Source organism: Aulonocara sp. 'chitande type north' Nkhata Bay, linkage group LG12 (assembly GCF_057382095.1).
Source record: "Aulonocara sp. 'chitande type north' Nkhata Bay isolate Kocher_YH1m ecotype deep benthic linkage group LG12, A_spYH_male_GT1.1, whole genome shotgun sequence".
Classification (NCBI taxonomy): domain Eukaryota; kingdom Metazoa; phylum Chordata; class Actinopteri; order Cichliformes; family Cichlidae; genus Aulonocara; species Aulonocara sp. 'chitande type north' Nkhata Bay.
This window is the reverse complement of record NC_141355.1, coordinates 17886459-17907789: the sequence shown is the minus strand read 5'-3', so window position 1 is coordinate 17907789 and position 21331 is coordinate 17886459. Positions and strand designations below refer to the sequence as shown.

The window sequence follows — 21331 nt, the reverse complement described above, 5'->3', positions numbered from 1 at the left end:
CATATCATCTTATCTCATGTGGTCTCAACTCATCCCCTAGTCATGTCTCATTACCTGTAACCCCATTAGATCTGTCTTCATTACCTTTACTTCCTTTCATCACCCATCATCTCATGTTGCACTTTTTTCCATTCCTAGTTCCACTATTAGATCCAGATCATGCACTTTGTACTCTATTTGGTATAGAGGTATACAGTAAAACTAATAAGATAGAACAATAACGCTGCACTATGCACTATAACCTCGGAAGATTATGCCACTGCTTTCTTCTCGGGCAAAGGAAAGGGCCAACAAGTGACCAAAAAAACTTGGATAAAGATGGCAGCGATAGGAAGTAACTAATGCTTGAATGCGGCAACTTTATTTGGCAAAATGACATTTCTCTACATTATGTAACTGAAAGGCTTATTGACGAAGCTGTAAGATCAATTTCAATGAAGTCACTGCATTCTTTCATTTACCTCTACAGCTGAGCATGGTGCACTTTTCCTATACAGATTTAATGGATAACAGAGCTTTTGCCAACCTCTGTAGGGAAACGTGTGCTAATGTGCTTAATCACTTTCAGACAGCAATCTGGATGATGCTCAGAAAAGTCTGGAGCACTTCAAAAATGATGAGATGAAAAGCTTTGGAGCAAGTGAAAGAAAATGTGCCTATATGATTTTATGCATGCTGTATCTTTAGTGTTGTTCTCATGAGATTTAATATTATGACATTGAAAATGACATTCCATTTTATTTGACTGAAACTGAAACTTAAAAACTTGAAGTTTTCTCTTTGATGTTTTGGGCTGAATGATTTTTGTGAATGCAATCGTTACCATTAGCCTTCATGCTTGCTGCCATATGGTTTCTCTTGGGGCACCCTGACTCAGCATGATGTGTGGTGTGGGAATATACCTGCCATCAATCTCCACCAGTGCCGCTGGTTTGACAACCAGCCACTTTTCATGAAAACAAAAAAGACAGGATGAACCTGTGGGCCTGTTGCAGCCTCTGTCTAAAGGCAAGGACACTGAGACAGATGGTCGTGAGTCTAGGGGACAGTCCCCCTGGAAGAAACGTTTGTGCGCAGGCTAAACAAAGCCAATGGCATCAGAGCATGCTGTCTGTTTAAAAACCCTACCAGGAAAGACTTGAAACTGAAATCAGCTGGTCTGCTCGACGTATATGGAGAAACTGTGATGATAAAATGATACCAAACAAATTAGCTTGTAAGGTGGGAGGTTGTTTATGATCACCACATAAATCTACAACGAAACTGGATGTATATATCTGGCCAATACAGTCCTCGATGGTGGAGACAGTAAAGAAATCAGCGGACTGGAAACAGATGAGTGCGTAGGGGCAGTGGGACATCGCATCAGCACAATCATGAAACTTGTCTCGTTTATTGAATTAGCAAATCAATAAAGTCTTGCCTGCTGTCTTCTATTTTCAGGCTTTAGGGGGGAAAGAGGAAAAAACAGTACGACAACAGAAAAGCTCCTGTGTGCGTTTGGGACTACACGAGTCTTTACTCACAGAATCACTTGCGTTTTTACGCAGCTGCTCCTCCTCTCCCGTCACAGCGGCCGGGTCCACCACCAGCTTCTCGAAGCACGCTGAGCCGAGAGAGGAGCTCTTCTGCTGGTACACCATCAGCTGGGACATCGGGAGTTTTGGGCTTCCGTGCGCCGTGAGCTCTGGTTTGCTCCCCGTGGCCCCAGAAGCCGTGCCAAGAGGCTGTAGCAGAGGCTGTCCGCCGCTGCTGGTCCCAGGAACCGCATCGCTTCCGAGAGCCTTGTCTCCCTCAAAAGGTGCCGGAGTAGAGCAGCATAGGTTCGGCTGCGACGATGAAAATACCCGGTCCAGCTGTTTCTTTTTTCTCTTAAACATCCAAAGCCCCGATTCCTTCTTGCTGCCCTCCGCGCCCCCGGCACCACGACGCTCTGATCCCAGTTTCGGGCTCAGCCACGGCTTGGTTTTTTCCTGGAAATTCTTCCACATTCTCCGCTGGTAGGACAAGGACTCTTGCCCCTTGGCTGTGCTCTCGTGTTTCGGTGATTTTTGCTCCATTGTGCCTGTGCAGCAGCCAGCCAGCCTGAGCACACTCTGTATAGTGGACGGATGTCACAGTTGGGCAGCTGCGGCTCGGGTGCACTTCCACTGATGATCAGTTTTTAGAGCGCCAAGAACGAAACGCGCTGTGCGACGATGAAGGAGGGTGTCAATCTTCCTGCGAACCTTGCAGAATGCCTCTGCAGACTACTCTGTAAATTTTTATGTCCCACTGTGCAGTGGGCTAGTTAGAAGGAAGGCAAGAATTCATGTAAGATTTAAGATATCTCACCTCAGCGATGAAAGTTGGAGCACGTGCTGTGACTTCATCGCGATTGCGTAAGAGATTTTAAAATTATTCGCCCGCTTTTCTTTGACTCTCGTCCACGGTGTTTAACCAGGGGTTAGGCAAACTTACCCATTAATTATTGTATTCAAATGAAGGACGAAGGGTGCACCACGCCGCCCTCTGGCCAACCGTGTCACTTGACTGGGTAATCTGTATGCTGGCGATTGCATAACAGTACCCCACAGTGCCTCGTGGAGATGTTTATAATTTAATTGTGGGTCCCATGTCATTCCCATCTGAGTTTATATCTTTGTATTTCAGTACTTTATCATACGTGCATTTTTTTTAACCCTCCACTTTTTTGACCTTGTGAAAGCTGTGCAGACAGAGACTTGATGTCCCCTTTGTCACATGGATGGTCTCGCGCTGTTTAAGCAAGTCTGGATATGTTTCACTGAATGTTATCACCCACGTGCAGCAGCGAGCAGGCATCACTGAGCAGCCTCCCCTCTCTCAGCTCTCTCTTTAGTTGCTGCGCTGATGTATAATAACTCATTACGTCTCCCACCCCCCGGCCCTTGTTTCAGTGCTGGCTGTTCTCTGCCCTCCTGTTTAACACTGTCCTCTCTCTCTTAGAAACAAACACACAGAGACAGTAAGAATGAAGAACACGGATTAATCAGAAAATTATCATCAGTCTTTGGTGCTGTGCCATGAATTCGGGGATGGATTAGAGATTCAGGTTCTCTTTGCTTGAAATTTCTGTCATCTCCCAAAATGAACCATTTTCATTTACAGCTAACAGGATGGTGAAATGCTCTCAACGTCTCTTTAAGTTAAGTAAATCGTGGTGTAAGCCAAACTGTCCCTTTCGGCTCCCAGGCTTTTCTATAGGGCTTCCATGGAAAACTGATCAGAATCAGAATCAGAATGGGTTTATTGCCAGATGTTGAGGTTTACAACATTAGGAAATTGCTGCGGTGCTTCAGTGCAAACAATAAGAATTAAAGTGCTATGTAGAAAGAAAGATATGTGCATGAGATATACATGAGATATATACATGAGAATAAGAATTATGAGTGCTACGTAGAAAGATATATACATGAGTGCAGGTGGTGATCAGTGCCAGACATGAAATGATGCAGTGACACAGCGTAGGGTCATGTGTCAGTGGCGGGGACAGTCATGTGGTTATTGTTCATGTGTCCAACAGCAGAGGGGAAGAAACTGTTCTTGTGGCAAGAGGTTCTGGTGCGAATGGACCGGAGCCTCCTGCCTGAGGGGAGCAGGTCAAACAGACTGTGTCCAGGGTGAGAAGGGTCAGCTGAGATCCGGGCTGCACGCCACAGTGTCCTGGAGGTGTACAGGTCCTGCAGAGATGGGAGTCTGCAGCCAATCACCTTCTCAGCAGAGCGCACAACACGCTGCAGTCTCTGTTTGTCCCTGATAGTGGCTCCAGCGTACCACACGGTGATGGAGGAGGTGAGGATGGACTCGATGATTGCAGTGTAGAATTGCATCATCGTCCGTGTTGGCAGGTTGAATTTCTTCAGCTGCCTCAGGAAGTACATCCTCTGCTGGGCTTTCTTGATGACGGAGGTGATGGTGGGCTCCTACTTCAGGTCCTGGGTGATGGTGGTACCCAGGAAGCGGAATGAGTCCACAGAGGTGATGGGGGTGTCAGTCAGGATGATGGGGGGGAGTGGGGCTGTGTGCTTCCTGAAGTCCACAATAATCTCCACTGTCTTCTGGGCATTCAGCACCAGGTTGTTGTGGCTGCACCAGGACACCAGACGTTCAACCTCCCTCCTGTAGGCAGACTCATCCCCGTCAGAGATGAGCCCAATGACGGTGGTGTCATCTGCGAACTTGATTAGCTTGACAGACTGGTGGGTGGAGGTGCAGCAGTTGGTGTACAGGGAGAAGAGCAGAGGAGAAAGAACACAGCCCTGAGGGGAGCCGGTGCTGATGGTCCGGGAGTCCGAGACATTCTTCCCCAGCCTCACGTGCTGCTTCCTGTCCGTCAGGAAGTCAGTGATCCACCGGCAGATGGGATCAGGCACATTCATCTGGGAAAGCTTGCCTCGGAGATGGTCTGGAAGGATGGTGTTGAAGGCAGAGCTGAAGTCCACAAACAGGATCCTGGCGTAGGTTCCTGGGGAGTCCAGATGCTGCAGGATGAAGTGTAGGGCCATGTTGATGGCGTCGTCTACAGACCTGTTGGCTCTATATGCAAACTGCAGGGGGTCCAGGAGGGGGGCCGTGAGGGTCTTGAGATGGGAGAGAACTAGGCGCTCAAATGACTTCATGACCACAGATGTCAGAGCCACGGGTCTGTAGTCATTTAGTCCAGTGATCCTAGGTTTCTTGGGGACAGGGATTATGGTAGAGGACTTGAAGCAGGCAGGCACATGACATGCCTGCAGTGAGGAGTTGAAGATGCCAGAAAACACTGGGGCCAGCTCGTTTGCACAGTGTCTGAGGGTGGCAGGAGACACACCGTCTGGGCCGGGAGCTTTCCGAGCATTCAGGTTCTTAAACTGCTTCCTCACATCTGCTTCATGAATATGAAGAGTTGTGGTCGGAGGTGGTGTGAAATCCTCTTTTGTGTGGGGTGAGGGGGCGGGTGTTGCAGGTGAACAGTTTGAAGGTGGTGATGGCTCTATGGAGGGGGGAGAGGTGGGGGAATGAGTGTCCAAAGTGCCTCTATTGTTGGGGTCGTTGGAGGTGTGAAGGCTGCCTGATGGCTCGTCAAAACGACAGTAGAAGTCGTTGAGGGTGTTGGCCAAGAGCAAGTCGTCAGTGGAGTGGGGGGTTTTAGGCTTGTAGTTTGTAATATTCCTAAAACCTTTCCACACAGAGGCCGAGTCGTTCTCTGAGATCTGCTGCTGCATCTTCTCAGAGTGCTGATGTTTGGCAATGTCCACTTCCTTAGTGAACCTGTACTTGGCCTCTCTGTAGCATTCCCTGTCTCCGCTTCTGAACGCCTTACTCTTTTCCAGCCACAGCTTTTTGAGTTTAGGGGTAAACCAGGGTTTGTCATTGTTATAACTCACCCTGGTGCGTGATGGCACAATGCTGTCCTCACAGAAGTGGATATAGGAGGTGACAGTGTCCGTAAACTCGTCCAAGCTGTTAGAAGCAGCCTTCATTGTGTCCCAGTCTGTGGTCTCCAAACACGTGCGAAGCTCCTCCACAGCCTCGTTGCTCCACAGTTTTTTGGTCCTCACGACAGGTTTGGAGAGCTTCAGCCTCTGTCTGTACGCGGGGATTAGGTGGATCATGACGTGATCAGAAAGTCCGAGTGAAGCGCGCGGCACCGCGCGATAGGCCCCGCTGATCGTGCTGTAGCAGTGGTCCAATGTCCTCTCCTCTCTGGTCGGGCATGATGAGTCTGCTCTGAGAAGGCCTTTCCTCTTAATGACCTTGATCCCATTGATAAGAGACTAATCCACTGTGTGTGTGTAACAGAGAGGGAGAGAGATACATAGACATGAAATATTTTCTTTCATGAGTATAACTACATCTAATTCAGAGCCACTACCACACTTGAAACACTGTGTATCCTGTGATTAAACGAAGCAGAGATCCGATCTGTTCACCTGAATCCAAATACTTAGGGTTGGGTCAAGCCTTTAAATTGAGTTGAGTATGCCTTGTACAAATAATCACATGTTGTGTTTCACAGGCTCAGTCTAGAACCTGACCTATCTGGTACAAGCGGTTCCTCGTTGTTGGTAGCCTCAATAAATTAAGGTTAAGTTCTTCACCGAAGAAGCCACACAGGATTGAGCTTGCTTTTTTATTTAATTTGAAGTGTTTCCAATCAAAAAACATGTCTGCCACCCTTGTTCCCACAGGAACAAGCAAATCCAAACGATCCATGGGGGAGTCTGTCTTACTTTTATCAGTGTAATAAAGGGATTTAGTGACTCTGGATTTTAATTAAATTACAGAGCATTTGTATTTGTACAGTCATTGCCCACCCTAAGCTTTATTTAAAGCTCTCCACGATAAGCATTTTCTGGCTTGTAGGACTAATAGAGAGGAGCTTTAATGATGCACTTTCGTGGTCCAGTGCAAAGAGCCTGGATTAAACTGTATTTTAAACTATTAGCATAATACAGTAAGACAAACTCCAGGGAACTGGAGTGTCAAATGCAATATTTGAAGGCAATACAAACTATCAAAGTTGGGATGAAAAATAACAGCAAAAAATTGAAAAAGGTATTAGGTTATCTCAATAACCGCTTTTTTAAAAGCTGGTGTTTTGAGGTATGTTGTCACGAGAACTGCTGCTAAGAAGGCTGACCAGTTTCTCAGCAACATTTCTACGAATTACAACTATGTTTCACGCTTTCTGGTCATCAAATATTTTGCAGAGTTAAACTGCCTCGCCACATAGACAATGCATTTTTTTTTTTTGCAAGACTGTTCACACTGGCAGGCAGGCACACCCCCATGAAAGGAGACCACAGTTACCAAGTGACAACACAAACACATAATCTCTAAAGCTGGCTGAAGAACAGCACAGACCTGTGAGTATTCTTATATGACAAATAAAAAAATAGCAACATTTGTTTAACGTCTTTATCCAAAATGTTCAAAATGTCTCGTGATGCTCCCAGTGAGAGATAGAATATATAATATGCTTATTTTAACAAAAAGAATGATAAGGAGGATATTTGAGTGGAAACTATCACACTAATATATTTAATACATATCTCTTTGTAGACAATAAGGATGTCTCATCATCAGTCTGACACACAGAGTCACACAAGGTAACCTTTCTCATTCACATATCCGTATTCAGTGCATACATTCAGTATATTGCAGTCATTTACTTTTCACTTTCAATTTGTGTGGGTTGCTAATTCAGTTTAAAATCTGATCTGCGCTTAAGAGGTGAATAAGATGTACGTCGACCGCTCGCTGATGGGATTGAATTAAGGTTGTGAACCTTTCGACACCGCTGTGAATCAAACTGATAAAATTAATCCTTAATCCACAACAGCCTCAGACAGGTCCAACACAGCATGCACAGGGACATGAAGACAGAACCCAAGGGCATGAAAACCAATGTACAACATTTCAATCCATCTACATTCTCTCTCTTAGTAGATCAACTCTTTGTAGAATTGCACTTTAAAATGACTTTTTTCTTCTTCAACATGACTTTGCAATATTTGCAACACCTGTTTTTGCATCTTCTAAATACTAAAAACCCCAACAAAGAGCTTCTAAAACATTATAAGCTTGATATTTTTTTGTTTACTTCCTGATTAAGGCCAGATGTCTTGGAAGGTCGTTTGAGGAGTCAGGATAGGCCGCTAGCTGTGCTGCTAGAACAAGCTCTCAGAATCAAAGAGGAGGTGACAGCTGGTCTGCAGTCCAGCCATGGCTCTGTCCAAATTGAGGCACTGTCCCGTAAGCTGTTGGAGAATCACATACTCACCATTACACGTATTGTTAAACAACTCAGCATGGGCATACAGGTATGCAAGGTGGTGGAAGTAAGTTGTGAAAAGTGCTGTTGCATGCATGTTTAGGTATTAAAGTATTGTGTAAGTCTTTTTCTTGTTTTGTGTGGAATATGCTGTACGTCTTTTAGGTGGGTGAAGTCAAGCATATGTGCTGATTGTCTCCTTTTCTGGCTGTTCTCTTCTCCTTGTATTGTTTGATGTGCAGCACACCCACGCCAACTCATGCCCACAAACTCCCAGCTGATTTGATTACACCTGATAGAATGGTGCAGTGCTCAAATAAAGCCTACTTGACTTCTCGCCATCATCAGCTCATGCACATTTTGTCTGTATAAGCATAAAGTGATCATGTGCACAGTATGTGGTTAACTAAATACTCTCAAGTTATGCGTTTAAATTCTAACAGCTATTCTCCTGACAGTCAAGCAGAAGAACTGCAAAAGAGTACACGGATCTTAGTCTCGCGGAACAAGTGTGAGGGTGTTTGGAGTCATCTTTCACTGAGCAGAACATCAAACCACTCTCTGAAAGCTGCCTTACAGAAGTAGGGCACCGGAATGAAACATTCAGCTTCATTAGTGTATACCAAATGGGCCATTAGCATGATTAGAGGCTATCATCGTTTGAAATATTACATGAATGCCAACAAACTAATTAATCCTGCAAATCAAGAAGCAATCAACTAAGTAAAGGACTGAATACTTTGCAAAATCAAATGTAAGCCACATCACACAGTCACACTGTTTGCTTTCATGATAATGCCAGAGGGTAATCCATTTGATTTGAGGTTATTTTACACATGCAGCCTATACAGCAATCAGTCATGCAAGTGCACTGATGAAATTCTGCCAGTTTTAAGTGAGCTTTTGTAGCGAAGCACGTGTCGTTTGCATTTAATGTTTATCTTGATGGCATTGAATGCTGCATAATTAGTTCAAATCTGAAGCTTCCTGCTGGTACTTTCCAAACAAATCATGTACTTCCTCATCTGTTTTTTCACTTAATTTGCTGGGAAAACAGTCACATCTTTTTTTTAACAAATGTGAAACATGCTGTCTTTGTTCTGGGTAAAGGAATTAGAGAAAGAGATGGCCCAGCGGGACTCTGTCACCTCTGGAGTGGCACACGCTGTTCAAAACATGGACCAGAAAAACACAGCTGGCGTCGGAGACCTGAGAGGAAGAGTAGCCAGGTAGGCACTGTGTGAGTCCTGAGTCAGACATTGCTTTCAAATGCTGAGAAAAAAACTGAACAGCAAGTGAAGGAAACAAGAAGGCATTATTTCAATTGACTGGAGTGATCTGACGTTCCTCGCTGATACCCTGCGTGTTTTTCTCACTCCCTAATGGAGTGAAATTGTTTAGCCTTCATTCTGTCTAGCAACTCTTCGCCATTGCACGACCTCAAATCAGTCCTGGCATACACACAGACATACACAGATGCAATTATTTTGTTCCCACCTGGGTGAGGTTCCCAGGTTTAAATGCACTTTAGATGCTGATTAGCACTTGCTCATTATTCTGTGATTCTGTGCACATCACACTTACTGCACTGGATTGCTGAAAAGTGTCTGCCATCTCACATACATTGTGATTGGCCTTTTGATGTGTAGTTGCCTAGACCTAATTATTTCTAACACTTCTGGCATCCACTGATCAGTGCATTTCATGTGTAAAGAGATAGAAGACAAAGATATGTCATTTACAAAGCAGGCATATCAGTGAGATTTCAGGGGGTGGAAATGGGGCTGATGCAGGGTCCAATAAAGAGAGAAGAAGAAAAACAAGTGGTCAGTGTGATAGAGTCTTTCATGTTGTTCATAATTAATCAAGTAAGCTAAGGGCCAGTGGTTTTTGTGTTGGTTGGCACTGGTCAGTGAAGCCATTAAGAGAAGCACTGGACTGGTCTCCAGGGAAAAACTCAAATTTCAGACCAATCGTTTATCACAAATATTTTAAAGACACGCACTCACACAGGCAGGCCCAATAAAGCCGTAAGAGAAAGCCTTAACAGGCTGACATCTTGAACCAAGCAATGAAAGGAAGGAAGCTGTACTGTCATGCTGATTAAAAGAGTTGCTGCAGTTGATACTTATCGCTTCAACTGAATTCAAAGTTTGCTAAAAGCAACATTTTCCAAGTCAGAGGCTGTAAGTTGTGTTTTTGCAACGTCCTAATTGCTTTTGGTGATAAACAGATTTCTCACTTAACCCTCTCAGGTTCAAATTAAGTTTTCTGAGTAAAAAAAAACTCATAAAATATGTATGTGGGGTAATCAGGTTGTTAGTTTTTAACTGTTGCAAATCGGCAACGTCTGCCTTGAGAGGGTTAATTTATTCTCATAGTTATTTTTTGGGTGGGTGGGAGCGTCTTTGTACCAGTGAGTCATTAGTAGATGCAAACAAGTGACCACTGAAATCTGTTCAGAGTAACCATCCTCACTGCTAAGGTTTTACCAGAGCCTCTTCTTCTTATTTATTTCATGATCTTGCTTTGCAAATTGATAACAGCAGTGTAACATTTTTTCATTCTAATTTTGTGATTCTATTATACAACTTTTTTTTTTCTAGTCTTTTGCTCATCCCTCTGTCTTCACACCTTCCCCAAACTCCCTTCAATCCCATTTTTCTCATTCAGTGGTCTCTCACCAGCTCTCTGTTCTTCCCCACCTGTTATCGCAGGTGTGATTCCAGCATTGCCAAGCTGAGCGCTGACGTGAGCTTCAGAGAGCAGCAGGTGATCAGACTGCAGAGGGAGGTTCGAGAGCTCAGCGAAGCTGTGAATGGACAGCTCAAAGAGCTGGAGGACAAGGTGGGGAAAAAACGTATGCATGCTGACAAGGGTTTAGCAGAAAAGGAGTTGCGAGAGCAGTTGAGCAAAACTTTGCACTGTGTGCAAATCAGCTACTACACCAGTGCCCCAATGAGAGTTTTCACAAGTCATAAGTTAATATTATAACACGTATTTGCCATATTTAGGTTCTTTTTTTTTATCTCTGTGACATTGATGCCATCAAAAGCATTATTCTCCAGTATGATAGCATACTGGCATGAACTGGCATTCATGATCATTACCCCTTGCATCTCCTCTATCTAAACACACGCTCAACACAATATTCATTCATTCATTTGAATTCTCTGTTCCCAAACTAAAGGATAATGTACTGTTTTGTTATTGTCATTATTATTTTTTTACATTTGTAGAGAGAGGTTGCGTTTATTTGAAAGCTTGATGCATTGAAAGGATCATAATCTGGTAATATGAATAGTATTTATCTGCACTGTACACTTTATTAGGTACACCTTGCTAGTACTGGGTTGGGCCTCCTTTTGACTTCAGAGGTGCCTGAATTTTTTGTGGCATAGATTAAGCAAGGTGCAAGAAAACCTCCTTGGAGAATTTGGTCCATATTGACATGATAGTATTTCACGATTGCTACAGATATGTCAGCTGCGCATCCATGCTTTGAATCTCTTATTCTGCCACATACAAAAGGTGCTCTCCTGACTGTGGAGGCCAATATTCGCATAGGCTGTGGTGTCCAAACAATACTCATCTGGTACTAAGAGGCCCAAAGCAAACAAGAAAATACTCATCATCACACCATCATCACCAGCAGTCTGAACTGCTGATACAAGGCGGGACAGATCCATCCTTTCATCCTGTTTGCGCCAAATGATGACCCTAACTTTTGAATACAGCAATTGCAGGTTCATCAGACCAGGCAACATCTTCAGTTGTGCAGTTTTAGTGAGTCCAGGCAAATTGTAACTGGAGAGGTACATTTTGTGGTCTTCTGCTGCTGTAGCCCATCTGCTTCAATTTTTCATGTCCTATGTTCAGAGATGAACTTCTGGATATCTTGGATATAGAAAGTGGTTATTTTACTTCAGGTTGCTTTCTCAGCAGCCTGAAGCTTTTAGACCATTCTCCTCTGACGCTTAGCATCAACAAGCCATTGTCACCCTAAGAACTTCCACTCATTGGATATTTTCTCCTTTTCAGGTCATCTTAACCCTAACCCTAGAGAAGGTTGTGCAGGAAAATCCCAGTAGATCAGCAGTTTCTTAAACAACCAGGCCAACCTGGCACTAGCAATCATATCATGTTCAAAGTCGCTTAAATAACCTTTCATCCAAAATATTTAGTTCCAGCTCGTCATCTTGACCACATCCACATACTTAAATCCACTAAGTTAACAAGCAGTTAAACAGGTGTACCTAACAAAGTGGCCCAGTGAGTATATTTTGCTGTTTATCCGAGAGAGGATGGCTAGCTGAGCTGTGATGGGATGACATTTGGAGCTTACTGCTGCTGAGTGAGTTTGACCTTATCAAACAAACTCAGAGGCTCAGTCATAACCAGAGTTTGAAAGAAAGAAATGAGATGGGAAATAAATTCAAATGGGATGTCAAGGTCGTCATAAAAAAGCTTTCACCCCACCCCCACCTACACCTCCCGCCCAAACCCTACCTTTTTTTTTTTGACAAGGTCAGCATTATAGAAAATATGAAAACCCTGGATTACGATAAGTATGTCACATATTATAATGCTTTTTACTTGACCTAAAGCAACCAAAAGTGCCTTCAACACTCTCGCTGATTCAGCCAGCCTTCAGTTGTGTTGGTAGTATGGGGTGGTAAATCACTGTGATGACAGCACATTAGCTGTGGGCCAGTGGTCAAGCGCCTACCATAAAAATAATTGAAAACGCATACAAAGTGGGTCACCGGTGTAACTCTCAGTCATGAGTGGCCACAGGAGTGGTGCATAGCACAGTCTGCTCAGCAAAGCAGAAAACACAAAAGGGTAAAGGTCAGAAACAAAGCTGACGATTATGTTTGTGTGTTTTCTTGTCACCAGATTCATGTTGAGCTTAGAAGACTGGAGGCCTCACTGACAAAGTCTTCTAAGGACCTAAAAAACTCGATGTCTGATCTGCGTAGACAAGTTAAGCTATTAGAAGACAAGTAAGACTGTTAATCATGCAACAAACCTAATGTTGTGGTACTAAGGATTCCTGGAGACACCCAACACTGCACCAGGTCATTCCATGAATTTAGCTGCTGATCATGCATTTTCTGGCAGCTACTGTGAAAAGTTGACAACTTTCTTAGTTGATTTGCTGTTTAATAGTGTTCCTCAAAACACCAACATAAATTCTTACCTACAACCATTCCCAACTATAGTTACAGCTGCTCCAGGGCTACACATTCCCAAGCCACATTCACCCTGAAATATTAATGCAGGAGGCACAATAATGGTGAAAGCTTGTTGTCCGTTTACTATTCCATCTGAGAAATAATGTCAGCTGGAAGCAATATATAAACATTTTAGAAACAGAGAGACGTGAATGATAGATATGTTCTATTTAATAATGTTGTACCTGCAATGGAAAGCAGCCCACTGATCATATTAGAGCCAAAAGAACAGATAAAAATAGGCGATTTTTGTGTTTCTGAAATGCGTCACAATAATAATGTTGAAAACAAGCACCCAAAAAAAAGAGGCTTCCTTTATTTTATTTGGATTATAGATTTAATTATATATCCATCCACCCACCTAGGTTGTGCTTGACCATTGATGGATAGAGCTGGAAAAGATGAAACATACCGAGTGATGTTGTCTACACGCTACTCAACCTAATTTGTTTTTTTGTTTTTAAGTGGCCAGGTCATTTTTTGAAAGTAGGCACTGCTGATGTCAGAAAGATTTTTTTTATTTTTATTAATGTTCAGTCTACAAAGAGAGTTTATTGGATTTTGAATCCTGGGTGTCATTGGTTCTTTTTGTTCTGACTGTCTCATGTATGACTATACTGAGCCACACTTGCTGGGAGATTTTCTTAGATGCAGTTTAGTCATTAAAGGCCTCATTAGTCTCAAAAAGGTAGTCAGTCAGGATGACCTTTGTTTTTTAAGTGATGAGATCCAGTGGAGGTGGCGATGCAGGGACAGTTGGGCACTAGAGACCATGTCTGCAGATATAACAGAAAAAACATTTGAAATTAAATAAATATGCCAGACAAGGCCACAAGGACTTCAAATTAAAGGGCATCACAGACTGCCCCTTTACATTTACAAGCTGACTTTCAAATATGTGCAGACAAGTGCATTCTGAAAACTTATCTAACAAGAGCCAAGCCAACTGTCATGTTGTCTAGTGTCAGCGTGAACTGCATTAGGCAGCTGGAATGATAACGGAGTGCAGTATTGTGACACCTGTACAGAAAAAATGATTTGCAGCAGTGACACACAGGCGAGTGTCTACTGATTGTCTCAAGGACACTTTAGACAAGAGGAATAAGACTAAAGAAGGTCTCGAGGTACTTTTTGAGTCCGATAGTTTTACACAGTCCACACAATATTTCATTCAGTTTGGTTGCAGCTTCCATCAGAAACATTTCAGTACTGTTCATCAAATATATTACAGATATTACAAAGAGAGAAATATTCATATGGTCCAAATACAAATACAGCATTCAGAGCTACAGAGCACAAAATTCCCCACCACTGTTTTTCACACTGCTGTTTTGGTATTTCTCAGTGGTGAGCTTGACGTGACATTAAGCAAAACAAGAAGCACTGTTGCTGATGAAATCTCACGTCTGATTACCAGACTGTGAAATTATGAACACTGACTTTTTAACAGCTAAACCTAAAGCATGTTCCTTTTATAGTAAACTTACGGGTTACAAATTATTAATTTAGTACTTTCATTCTCAATCACACAATCACACATTTTTACTTGAAAGCTATTTAGTAGAAGTGGAAGTGCCAATAAAGCATTGGTTTTCTAAATAGACACAAACTTTATTTCCTGTAGGGCTAAACTAGCAGAAAAGAACTGATATGTCCTTGAAAGTTGCAAGACTGTAAACTTTTAGATCCTAAGACATTTATGAAATGAAAAATCTTTACCTAAATGTAAAGAAGTAAAGCTATTACAGTTCACTTTGTATTCCTTGTGTCTTTGCAGAATGACAGGAGAGCTTGACGAGGGCAAGGAGCAAACAGCAAAATTGAGGACCTGGACAGAACAACAGCTCAAGAGCTCTCTCCAGTCACATGCCGAGGACAACCAGGAGCTGGTTTCACTATTACAAGACAAAATGGTACAATATACATAATGGTTTAAAAATGTTTGACATGTACACTCACTGAAAACTTCATTAAGTACACATGTTCAATTCTACATATTTAGGTATATTGACATGGTCAAGATGACCTGCATGAGAATGGGGAAGAAAGGTGATTCAGCTGACTTTGAACGTGGTGTGGTTGTCAGTGAACAGGAAATTGAGGCTACACTTTGCACAACTCACTAAAAGCAGACAATAGGAGATGGAAAAAATGTTGTGTGGTCTGGTGAGTCTCTCAAAGGGGCCAAAAGTGTGTCACAACATTGCACCACCACCACCCTGAACCACTGATACGAGACAGGATGGATATATGATTCGTGTTGTATACACCAAATTCTTCCCCATAAATCATGGATCCATCCTGTCTCGTATCAGTGGTTCAGGGTGGTGCTGGTGGTGCAATGGTGTGGCACACTTTTGGTAAACAGACATTCTGTACTTAAGTAGAAGTACAGACACCAGTGCTGAAAAATACTCCAGTAAAAGGTGAAGTTGAAGTAAGTTGAATTTTTCTAAACAAAGGTACTCAGCTTGAATCAGGTAAGTAGAACATGAGCAGAGAAAAAAGGGAAAATAAAAAATAGCTCTATTTTCTGTTGCCTAGATTGTAGAGGGTGACTTTGCCTGTAAACAGGATAATTAGTAAGCAAGAGGTTAAAGGTAGGTTCAGTGTGTGGGAAAACAATCACAACTCACCTATTGAGAGCTCCAGTAGTCTATGATGCTGCTCTTTGTGGATGGACACAACTGAATTCAACCAGATGTCAGGACGTGTTTCATGAGTTGTCCTGGCTGATTTCCATCCACTGCAGTGACAGTACACTGTTTACTCTATTTAAGTACAGTAACAAAGTATTTGTACTTTGTTACTTAATTACTTCCCACCTCTGCTATGATTTATTTATTAATTTTAGATGTTGTGGACTATAGTATGAAAATGATATAACTACGCTCCGCCAAGTTTAAAAACTGAATTTTCATGTGTATGCTGTGCTTAGTTAGGGGCGGAGTCTAGATTGGCTGACCGCCTGCTTGCCCTGGAGGCACGTGTGGAGAAGTTTGACATCCAGCAGAACCAGGCTGACCGCAGTCGGCATGATCAGCTGAAATGCTCAGAAGACAAACTTAGCAGAAGAATAACCTTAGTGGAGAACAACCTTCATCAGGAGCTGCAGCTGCTCAAACAGCAGTACCACAAAGGTGGGTGATCACTGCTGGTAACTTGCTGTCATCAGAGAGCAAACACACATGTACTGCATGTTCTTCACCATACACGTCAAGGAAAATAATGGACATGCGAGAGCAATTCACAAGAGTCTGAAAAATAGAAAGAAAGGAAAAAAGAAAAATACTTATAATAAGTAATCGTAAAATGAATATAAGCGATTAACCCCACCAGGCAGCCAACATTTATTTTTTACCACAAATGAGATGTTTATTGTTTCCTTTAATTACAGTAGTCACTGACTTGGTGTTGATATGTTAAACGGGAGTTCAGCTCGGATGCTTTCCAGCTCATCATGTGGTCTAATAATTGGCTGTACAACAGTAGTATAAAGGATCTTATCCTGCACATATGTAGTTACAACACAGCTAGTATGCTGCGAGCCAATCCACAGGAATAGGCAGTCAACTAGCCTGCCAAATACTCTAGCTCGTCTCCCTATCATGCTGCTGTTGACATCCATCCTCATCTCATTTCCCAGGATGCCTGACACTAGATCTCACATCTGCCTCCCTTCCTGACAGTCTCTCTCACTCCACAGCTCTTATTAAAGAGCAGACATATAGAAAAGTGCCCAAACTTCCCTTGGTAAATAAGACCATGGGTAAACTGATCTATGAATCACTACTCAGCCACTGCTAACAGCACTCCAGAGCCATTCATCCACTGTGCTATTTTAAGTGTGGGATGAAAAGAAAGAAGGAGATGGTATGAGAGAATAAATGCATAATTGATGAGAGTTGTAAATATTCGTGGCAAGAAAGACATTGAGTTATGGAGCTGGAAAGAGAAGATACTTAATATCTCAAAGGGAGCCTTTCAACCCCACAGTCTGTTACTTCCTAGAATACATTCTGTAATAAAAATGCACCAGCTCTATGTACTATTACATAATTAACTAGGTATTAAAATATATAAGTAATGATTGGGAGCAATTAAGCATAGAATAGGGGGGAGACCACAGGGACAAGAGACAGAGCAAGATGAAGGATGTCAATAAATCAAAAGTAAAACACAAATATGACAGGTTGAATGCAGTACCCTTTCAAAATTAGAACTAGGACGGTTTTTAAAGACTTAATGTTATGAGCCCACAGGAGGAAAGTCCTTCCAGTACCATCATAGCACATCCCTCATCCAGCAACAATGACCTGAATTATTTTCACCTCAGATGCTTTATGTTCAGTGATGATTTATGCACCCTGCCTCTGTTTGAATAGGGTTCCAGTCTGTGCATGATGCAATTGAATCACTGAGTCAGATATGTGACATCAAATCTCGCCTTGACAAGGAGAAGCTTGAGAAGGATATCAGCCACATCCGCAGCAAGGTGCTCAAGTACTAGTGACATACGCTGAAGAGGAACTTGTTTTTTCTTGTCACACCTATCCTGAAGCAAAAGCTTGGATCAAAGGCTTGGACGTAAAACCCTCTGGGTGTTACTACATTCATCTTTAAAAATAAAAAAACAATGCTGTTTTAACTGTATTTAATCTACCTGCTCTTTAAAAACCAGGTAAAGGATCCAGTAAGTACTGTATATTAGCAAATCACAAAGAGCTGTTATTCAAAGTAAGATACCTACCTTTTCACAACTCACTACATTTTTAACTTTGCAATGTTTTGACTGTAAAACCTTTAAATACCATTGTACTTAAATGATATCACACTGATAAACTTGTGTTTTGAATATTATTTTAGTATTATCTAATAAATGATGTATTTTTTAAATATATAAATACCTGTATGTTTCTGTAAACAGATGTCAATCACTTTCATCTTACACACCTCAACTGCAGGAGTACTTCCGTTTATCGTATAATTTTTTTTAGATTTTTGATCTCGTGATGGTGTTGGGGGGCATATACAAAACACTGCCGAAACCCGGGATCGAACCAGGGACCTTTAGATCTTCAGTCTAACGCTCTCCCAACTGAGCTATTTCGGCCACACACATCTCGAGAAGGAGGTGGACGCAGGGGCATTGGTGGGCCACGTGATACGTTTGGCTAGTCGTGATGTTGTTCACTTCATTGTGCTCTTACGTTACCCTGCAACACTCCTTTATTAATCTATAATGGTGTGACCTAACAGATATTAAAATAATGTTAAAAGCAACCATGATGAGACAGTAACTTATCGATTTTTGTTATTCTGCTCGGCCAATAATCAGGAGTTCATATGAATTGATTATGTTGCGTCGGTAATCAGTCAGTGAAGGCCTCAATCTTTCAGCAGTCTGAAACCTGAAGGATAACAAAAGAAACAAAAAGTTCGTGGCCCGTACGGGGATCGAACCCGCGACCTTGGCGTTATTAGCACCACGCTCTAACCAACTGAGCTAACCGGCCTACCCCTGACGGTAAAAAACACATACCATTGAGTGACGTAATCAAACACCGTAAACGAAACCTACTGATCAGAAAGTTAAAGGACACAAACAGACAAAACTTCTCCGTATTTACGGTAAGGTTCACGTTTTTAACGTTAATCAGCCTTGAGCTACATTGATAAAGTAGTTATGAGACAGCCTTTTTCTACATGGGGGTACATAATTATGCTGTAGAAGAAAGCTACGCTCACACGGGAGATTTAGTCTAAGAATATGAGGAAGGAATGAAGTACACTGGGAAGAGCAAGCTATGGTACGAAAAGCTATAAAAGAAATACAGCAAGATAGTCTTTAAATATACACAAAAAGAAACAAAAGATGAAGAGGACACATTAAAAGTGAGAAATAATTGCACAGGTGTACAGTATGTGAATGTGAACGTGAACATGAAAAATGAGAAACATTCAGGAAATGGTAGTTCTGAAAGTGTTTTATGTTCATGCTGTCATCTTTAGTTATTAGTAGTTAGTTAGCAGTGAGTTACTAGTAGTGAGCGTAGTTATTAGTAGTGAAAATGATTTTTCCTTCTTCTTCTTGCTCATCAAAATATACAAATTATTGCATTCTTGTGTTTCACAGCTGCAAATCTTCGTCATCCTCTGCAGGCCATTCTCATATCAGGATGTCTGTGCAATTCTATGGCTGGGAGGTGGTAGACGATGGTGCCTCTTATACTGGTGTGTTGCTAGAGCCGTCGCAGAGACCTCAGAACCGGGGAGTCTACACTATGTACCATGGGACCAGCGTTGCCAGCGCACGTCTCATTATTGCCAATGGCTTTCAGCAGTCGCAGCGGGGCATGTTAGGAAAGGGTGTGTATGTCAGCCGTGATAAGAAAAAGGCACAATGTTATCCATTGAACAGCAGCTCTTCAAACCGTGTGGTCTTCGAGCTGCGCGTGCGCGTTGGCCGCGTCAAACGTATTGACATGGACAACCATCCTATGCAGTTCACATGGCACACACATGGCTACGACACTGCCTGGGTGCCCCCCAAATGTGGCATGATGGCTGTGAAAAGCGGCAAGGAGGAAGATTGTGTGTTTGATCCCAAAAGAGTGACTGTGGTGGGCATTGCAGATGCACCAGATACCACCATAAGGACAGAGCTTCAGGAGCTTCTTGCAAAAACATCCAAAAAGTCTGGAAGAGGAGATGGTGATTCTGCTGATGTGTGTCCCCTTTGCAAGAGAAAGACACAGCAGGGCGCCCAACATATCAAGCAACAGTGCTGGAAGTGTGGGCAGAACCTCTGCATTCTTATGTCCAAGCACTTCTGTCCAGGAAGACCTTGACAGTCCAGTAAGGTAGAAAAAACTGGATAGGCGATGTCCATGTGCCTGTTTATCAACCAATGTGTCATAGCAGGGCCAACAGCAGACAAGCTGACACAGCTGGTGCAATATTTTCCAATAGTTAATGCTGGATGTATCTTGTTTACTTTATTAAAACGTTAATTTCGTATCCCGACTGTATCACTCTTCGATTATTAGATTTTTATTCATGCTATTGTTATATGGAAACAAGAAAGGTGATCTGCTGTATTTACCAAAATAAAAGAAGAATTACAATAAATATCATTGTTGTCATATCAAAGTCCATAAACTGATGACTTCTAAGAATAAGAACTAGAACAGACATATTGGCTCTCTTCCACAGCATGTCTTTTATCCTGCCTTCCTTCTCTCACCCCAAAAGTTTGCAGCAGATGGCCGCCCTCCCTGAGCGTGGTTCTGCCAGAGGTTTCTTCCTATTAAAAGGGAGTTTTTCCTTCCCACTGTGGCTAAAGTGTTTGCTTATATGGGGTCGTGTGGTTGTTGGGTTTTTCTCTGTATGTATTATTGTAGAGTTTTCAACTTACAATATAAAGCGACTTGAGGTGACTGTTGTTGTGATTTGGTGCTGTACAAATAAAATAGAATTGAATTGAATATTTTAAGTTTAAGTAATTTCCCATTTGTGTGTCACTAAGAGATAGTCTTGGAAGCTGTGGCCGATAGGCAAAGCTGAAGACGTGGGGGGAAATCGTCATTTCAAGATAATAATAAAAAACTGTTTTTCAAAGGTAAATGTCCTAACAAATGGTACAGAGCAATGAGAGTCATACAAAGTAAGAAGGAAGGAAAGGAGAAACTGCTGTACTATAGGATACTACAAGTGAAATCAACACAATATAAAAAGGTGACCTGGGTGTTTTTCTCAGATTTGCTAATCATATGTCCATACAAGCCTCTCTGCTCATTAATCCTCTGTTAACCGAACCTCAAATTTTCTGTAAGCTAGTGTGATTAAACATAAACTACTTTAGCAATGTACATGATGCAAACACAAAAAATATGGTGCTTTTAGTGGTGAATGTTCCAAAGCCATAATGTATTTGGTCAGCAAAGTGACATAAAATACTGGTTCTCCCAGTATAGTCAAGCCAACATCCATGTAACTCATATAGTTGACATAAAATATAGTACAGTAGCATAGATACAGTGCTTTATAAAGAGACCAAATTGTTTCATTTCAGAATTGTATCTAAGCAACGTGCATTATCACTGAGACATTTGAGGGGAAACTCAAAAAATGTCACGTGACTAAGGTTGCTGTGACGGACAATTGATTATGGATAGAATTGCGGGATTGTGTAGTTTTGAGCTGGGCTCCAGATCATTGTGCTGTTTTGGGAGGAAGTTTACTCCAGAGTCAAGCAGCATCCATAGCAAATTGAGTGGCTTTTCAAAATGGAGCGATACATTTCCTTGTTTTTACA

The 21331-nt window shown here is 42.2% G+C and overlaps 3 protein-coding genes and 2 non-coding genes across 12 annotated transcripts in view; 2 read left to right on the top strand and 3 right to left on the bottom strand.

Annotated features, from left to right (window-relative positions):
* Positions 1-2435, bottom strand: part of LOC147317236 (multiple C2 and transmembrane domain-containing protein 1-like) — a 138114-nt gene extending 135679 nt beyond the window's left edge. For all 5 annotated transcript variants that reach the window (XM_086313996.1, XM_086313998.1, XM_086314001.1 and 2 more), the window contains exon 1: positions 1527-2435. In XM_086313996.1, the coding sequence (XP_086170122.1) occupies positions 1527-2060 (534 nt within the window). In that variant the 5' untranslated portion in view covers positions 2061-2435. The remainder of the gene's footprint in view (positions 1-1526) is intronic.
* fam81b (family with sequence similarity 81 member B) lies at positions 1181-17931 on the top strand. Of its 3 annotated transcripts, XM_086314015.1 has the most exons (10): positions 1181-2381; positions 6762-6869; positions 7066-7112; positions 7619-7826; positions 8888-9006; positions 10495-10624; positions 12677-12783; positions 14792-14927; positions 15953-16154; positions 17400-17929. In XM_086314015.1, the coding sequence occupies exons 3-10, from the start codon at positions 7075-7077 to the stop codon at positions 17522-17524; spliced, it is 1065 nt and encodes a 354-aa protein (XP_086170141.1). In that variant the 5' UTR covers positions 1181-2381; positions 6762-6869; positions 7066-7074; the 3' UTR covers positions 17525-17929. The 3 variants fall into 3 exon arrangements, with proteins under 3 accessions (XP_086170141.1, XP_086170139.1, XP_086170140.1); XM_086314013.1 differs by lacking the exon at positions 1181-2381 and having other exon boundaries at positions 5021-6869; XM_086314014.1 differs by lacking the exon at positions 1181-2381 and having other exon boundaries at positions 5021-7112; positions 17400-17931.
* A 123-nt stretch (positions 17932-18054) lies between these two features.
* trnaf-gaa (transfer RNA phenylalanine (anticodon GAA)) lies at positions 18055-18127 on the bottom strand. Its single transcript has one exon. It is a non-coding gene; the product is annotated as a tRNA-Phe (tRNA).
* A 329-nt stretch (positions 18128-18456) lies between these two features.
* trnai-aau (transfer RNA isoleucine (anticodon AAU)) lies at positions 18457-18530 on the bottom strand. The gene has a single exon. It is a non-coding gene; the product is annotated as a tRNA-Ile (tRNA).
* Positions 18531-18548: 18 nt separating this feature from the next.
* On the top strand, positions 18549-20501 carry LOC147317232 (uncharacterized). 2 transcript variants are annotated; one of them, XM_086314017.1, is made up of 2 exons: positions 18549-18645; positions 19151-20501. In XM_086314017.1, the coding sequence occupies exon 2, from the start codon at positions 19194-19196 to the stop codon at positions 19863-19865; it is 672 nt and encodes a 223-aa protein (XP_086170143.1). In that variant the 5' UTR covers positions 18549-18645; positions 19151-19193; the 3' UTR covers positions 19866-20501. The 2 variants fall into 2 exon arrangements, with proteins under 2 accessions (XP_086170143.1, XP_086170145.1); XM_086314019.1 differs by having other exon boundaries at positions 18557-18645; positions 19177-20501.
* The last annotated feature ends 830 nt before the right edge of the window (positions 20502-21331 follow it).

Coding starts and splice junctions, on each gene's coding strand:
- fam81b (XM_086314014.1), top strand. CDS start 7,075: ATGTCTCATCATCAGTCTGACACACAGAGTCACACAAG. Junction 12,784..14,791: donor GTTAAGCTATTAGAAGACAA/GTAAGACTGTTA, acceptor GTGTCTTTGCAG/AATGACAGGAGAGCTTGACG. Junction 16,155..17,399: donor CAAACAGCAGTACCACAAAG/GTGGGTGATCAC, acceptor CTGTTTGAATAG/GGTTCCAGTCTGTGCATGAT.
- LOC147317232 (XM_086314017.1), top strand. CDS start 19,194: ATGTCTGTGCAATTCTATGGCTGGGAGGTGGTAGACGATGGTGCCTCT.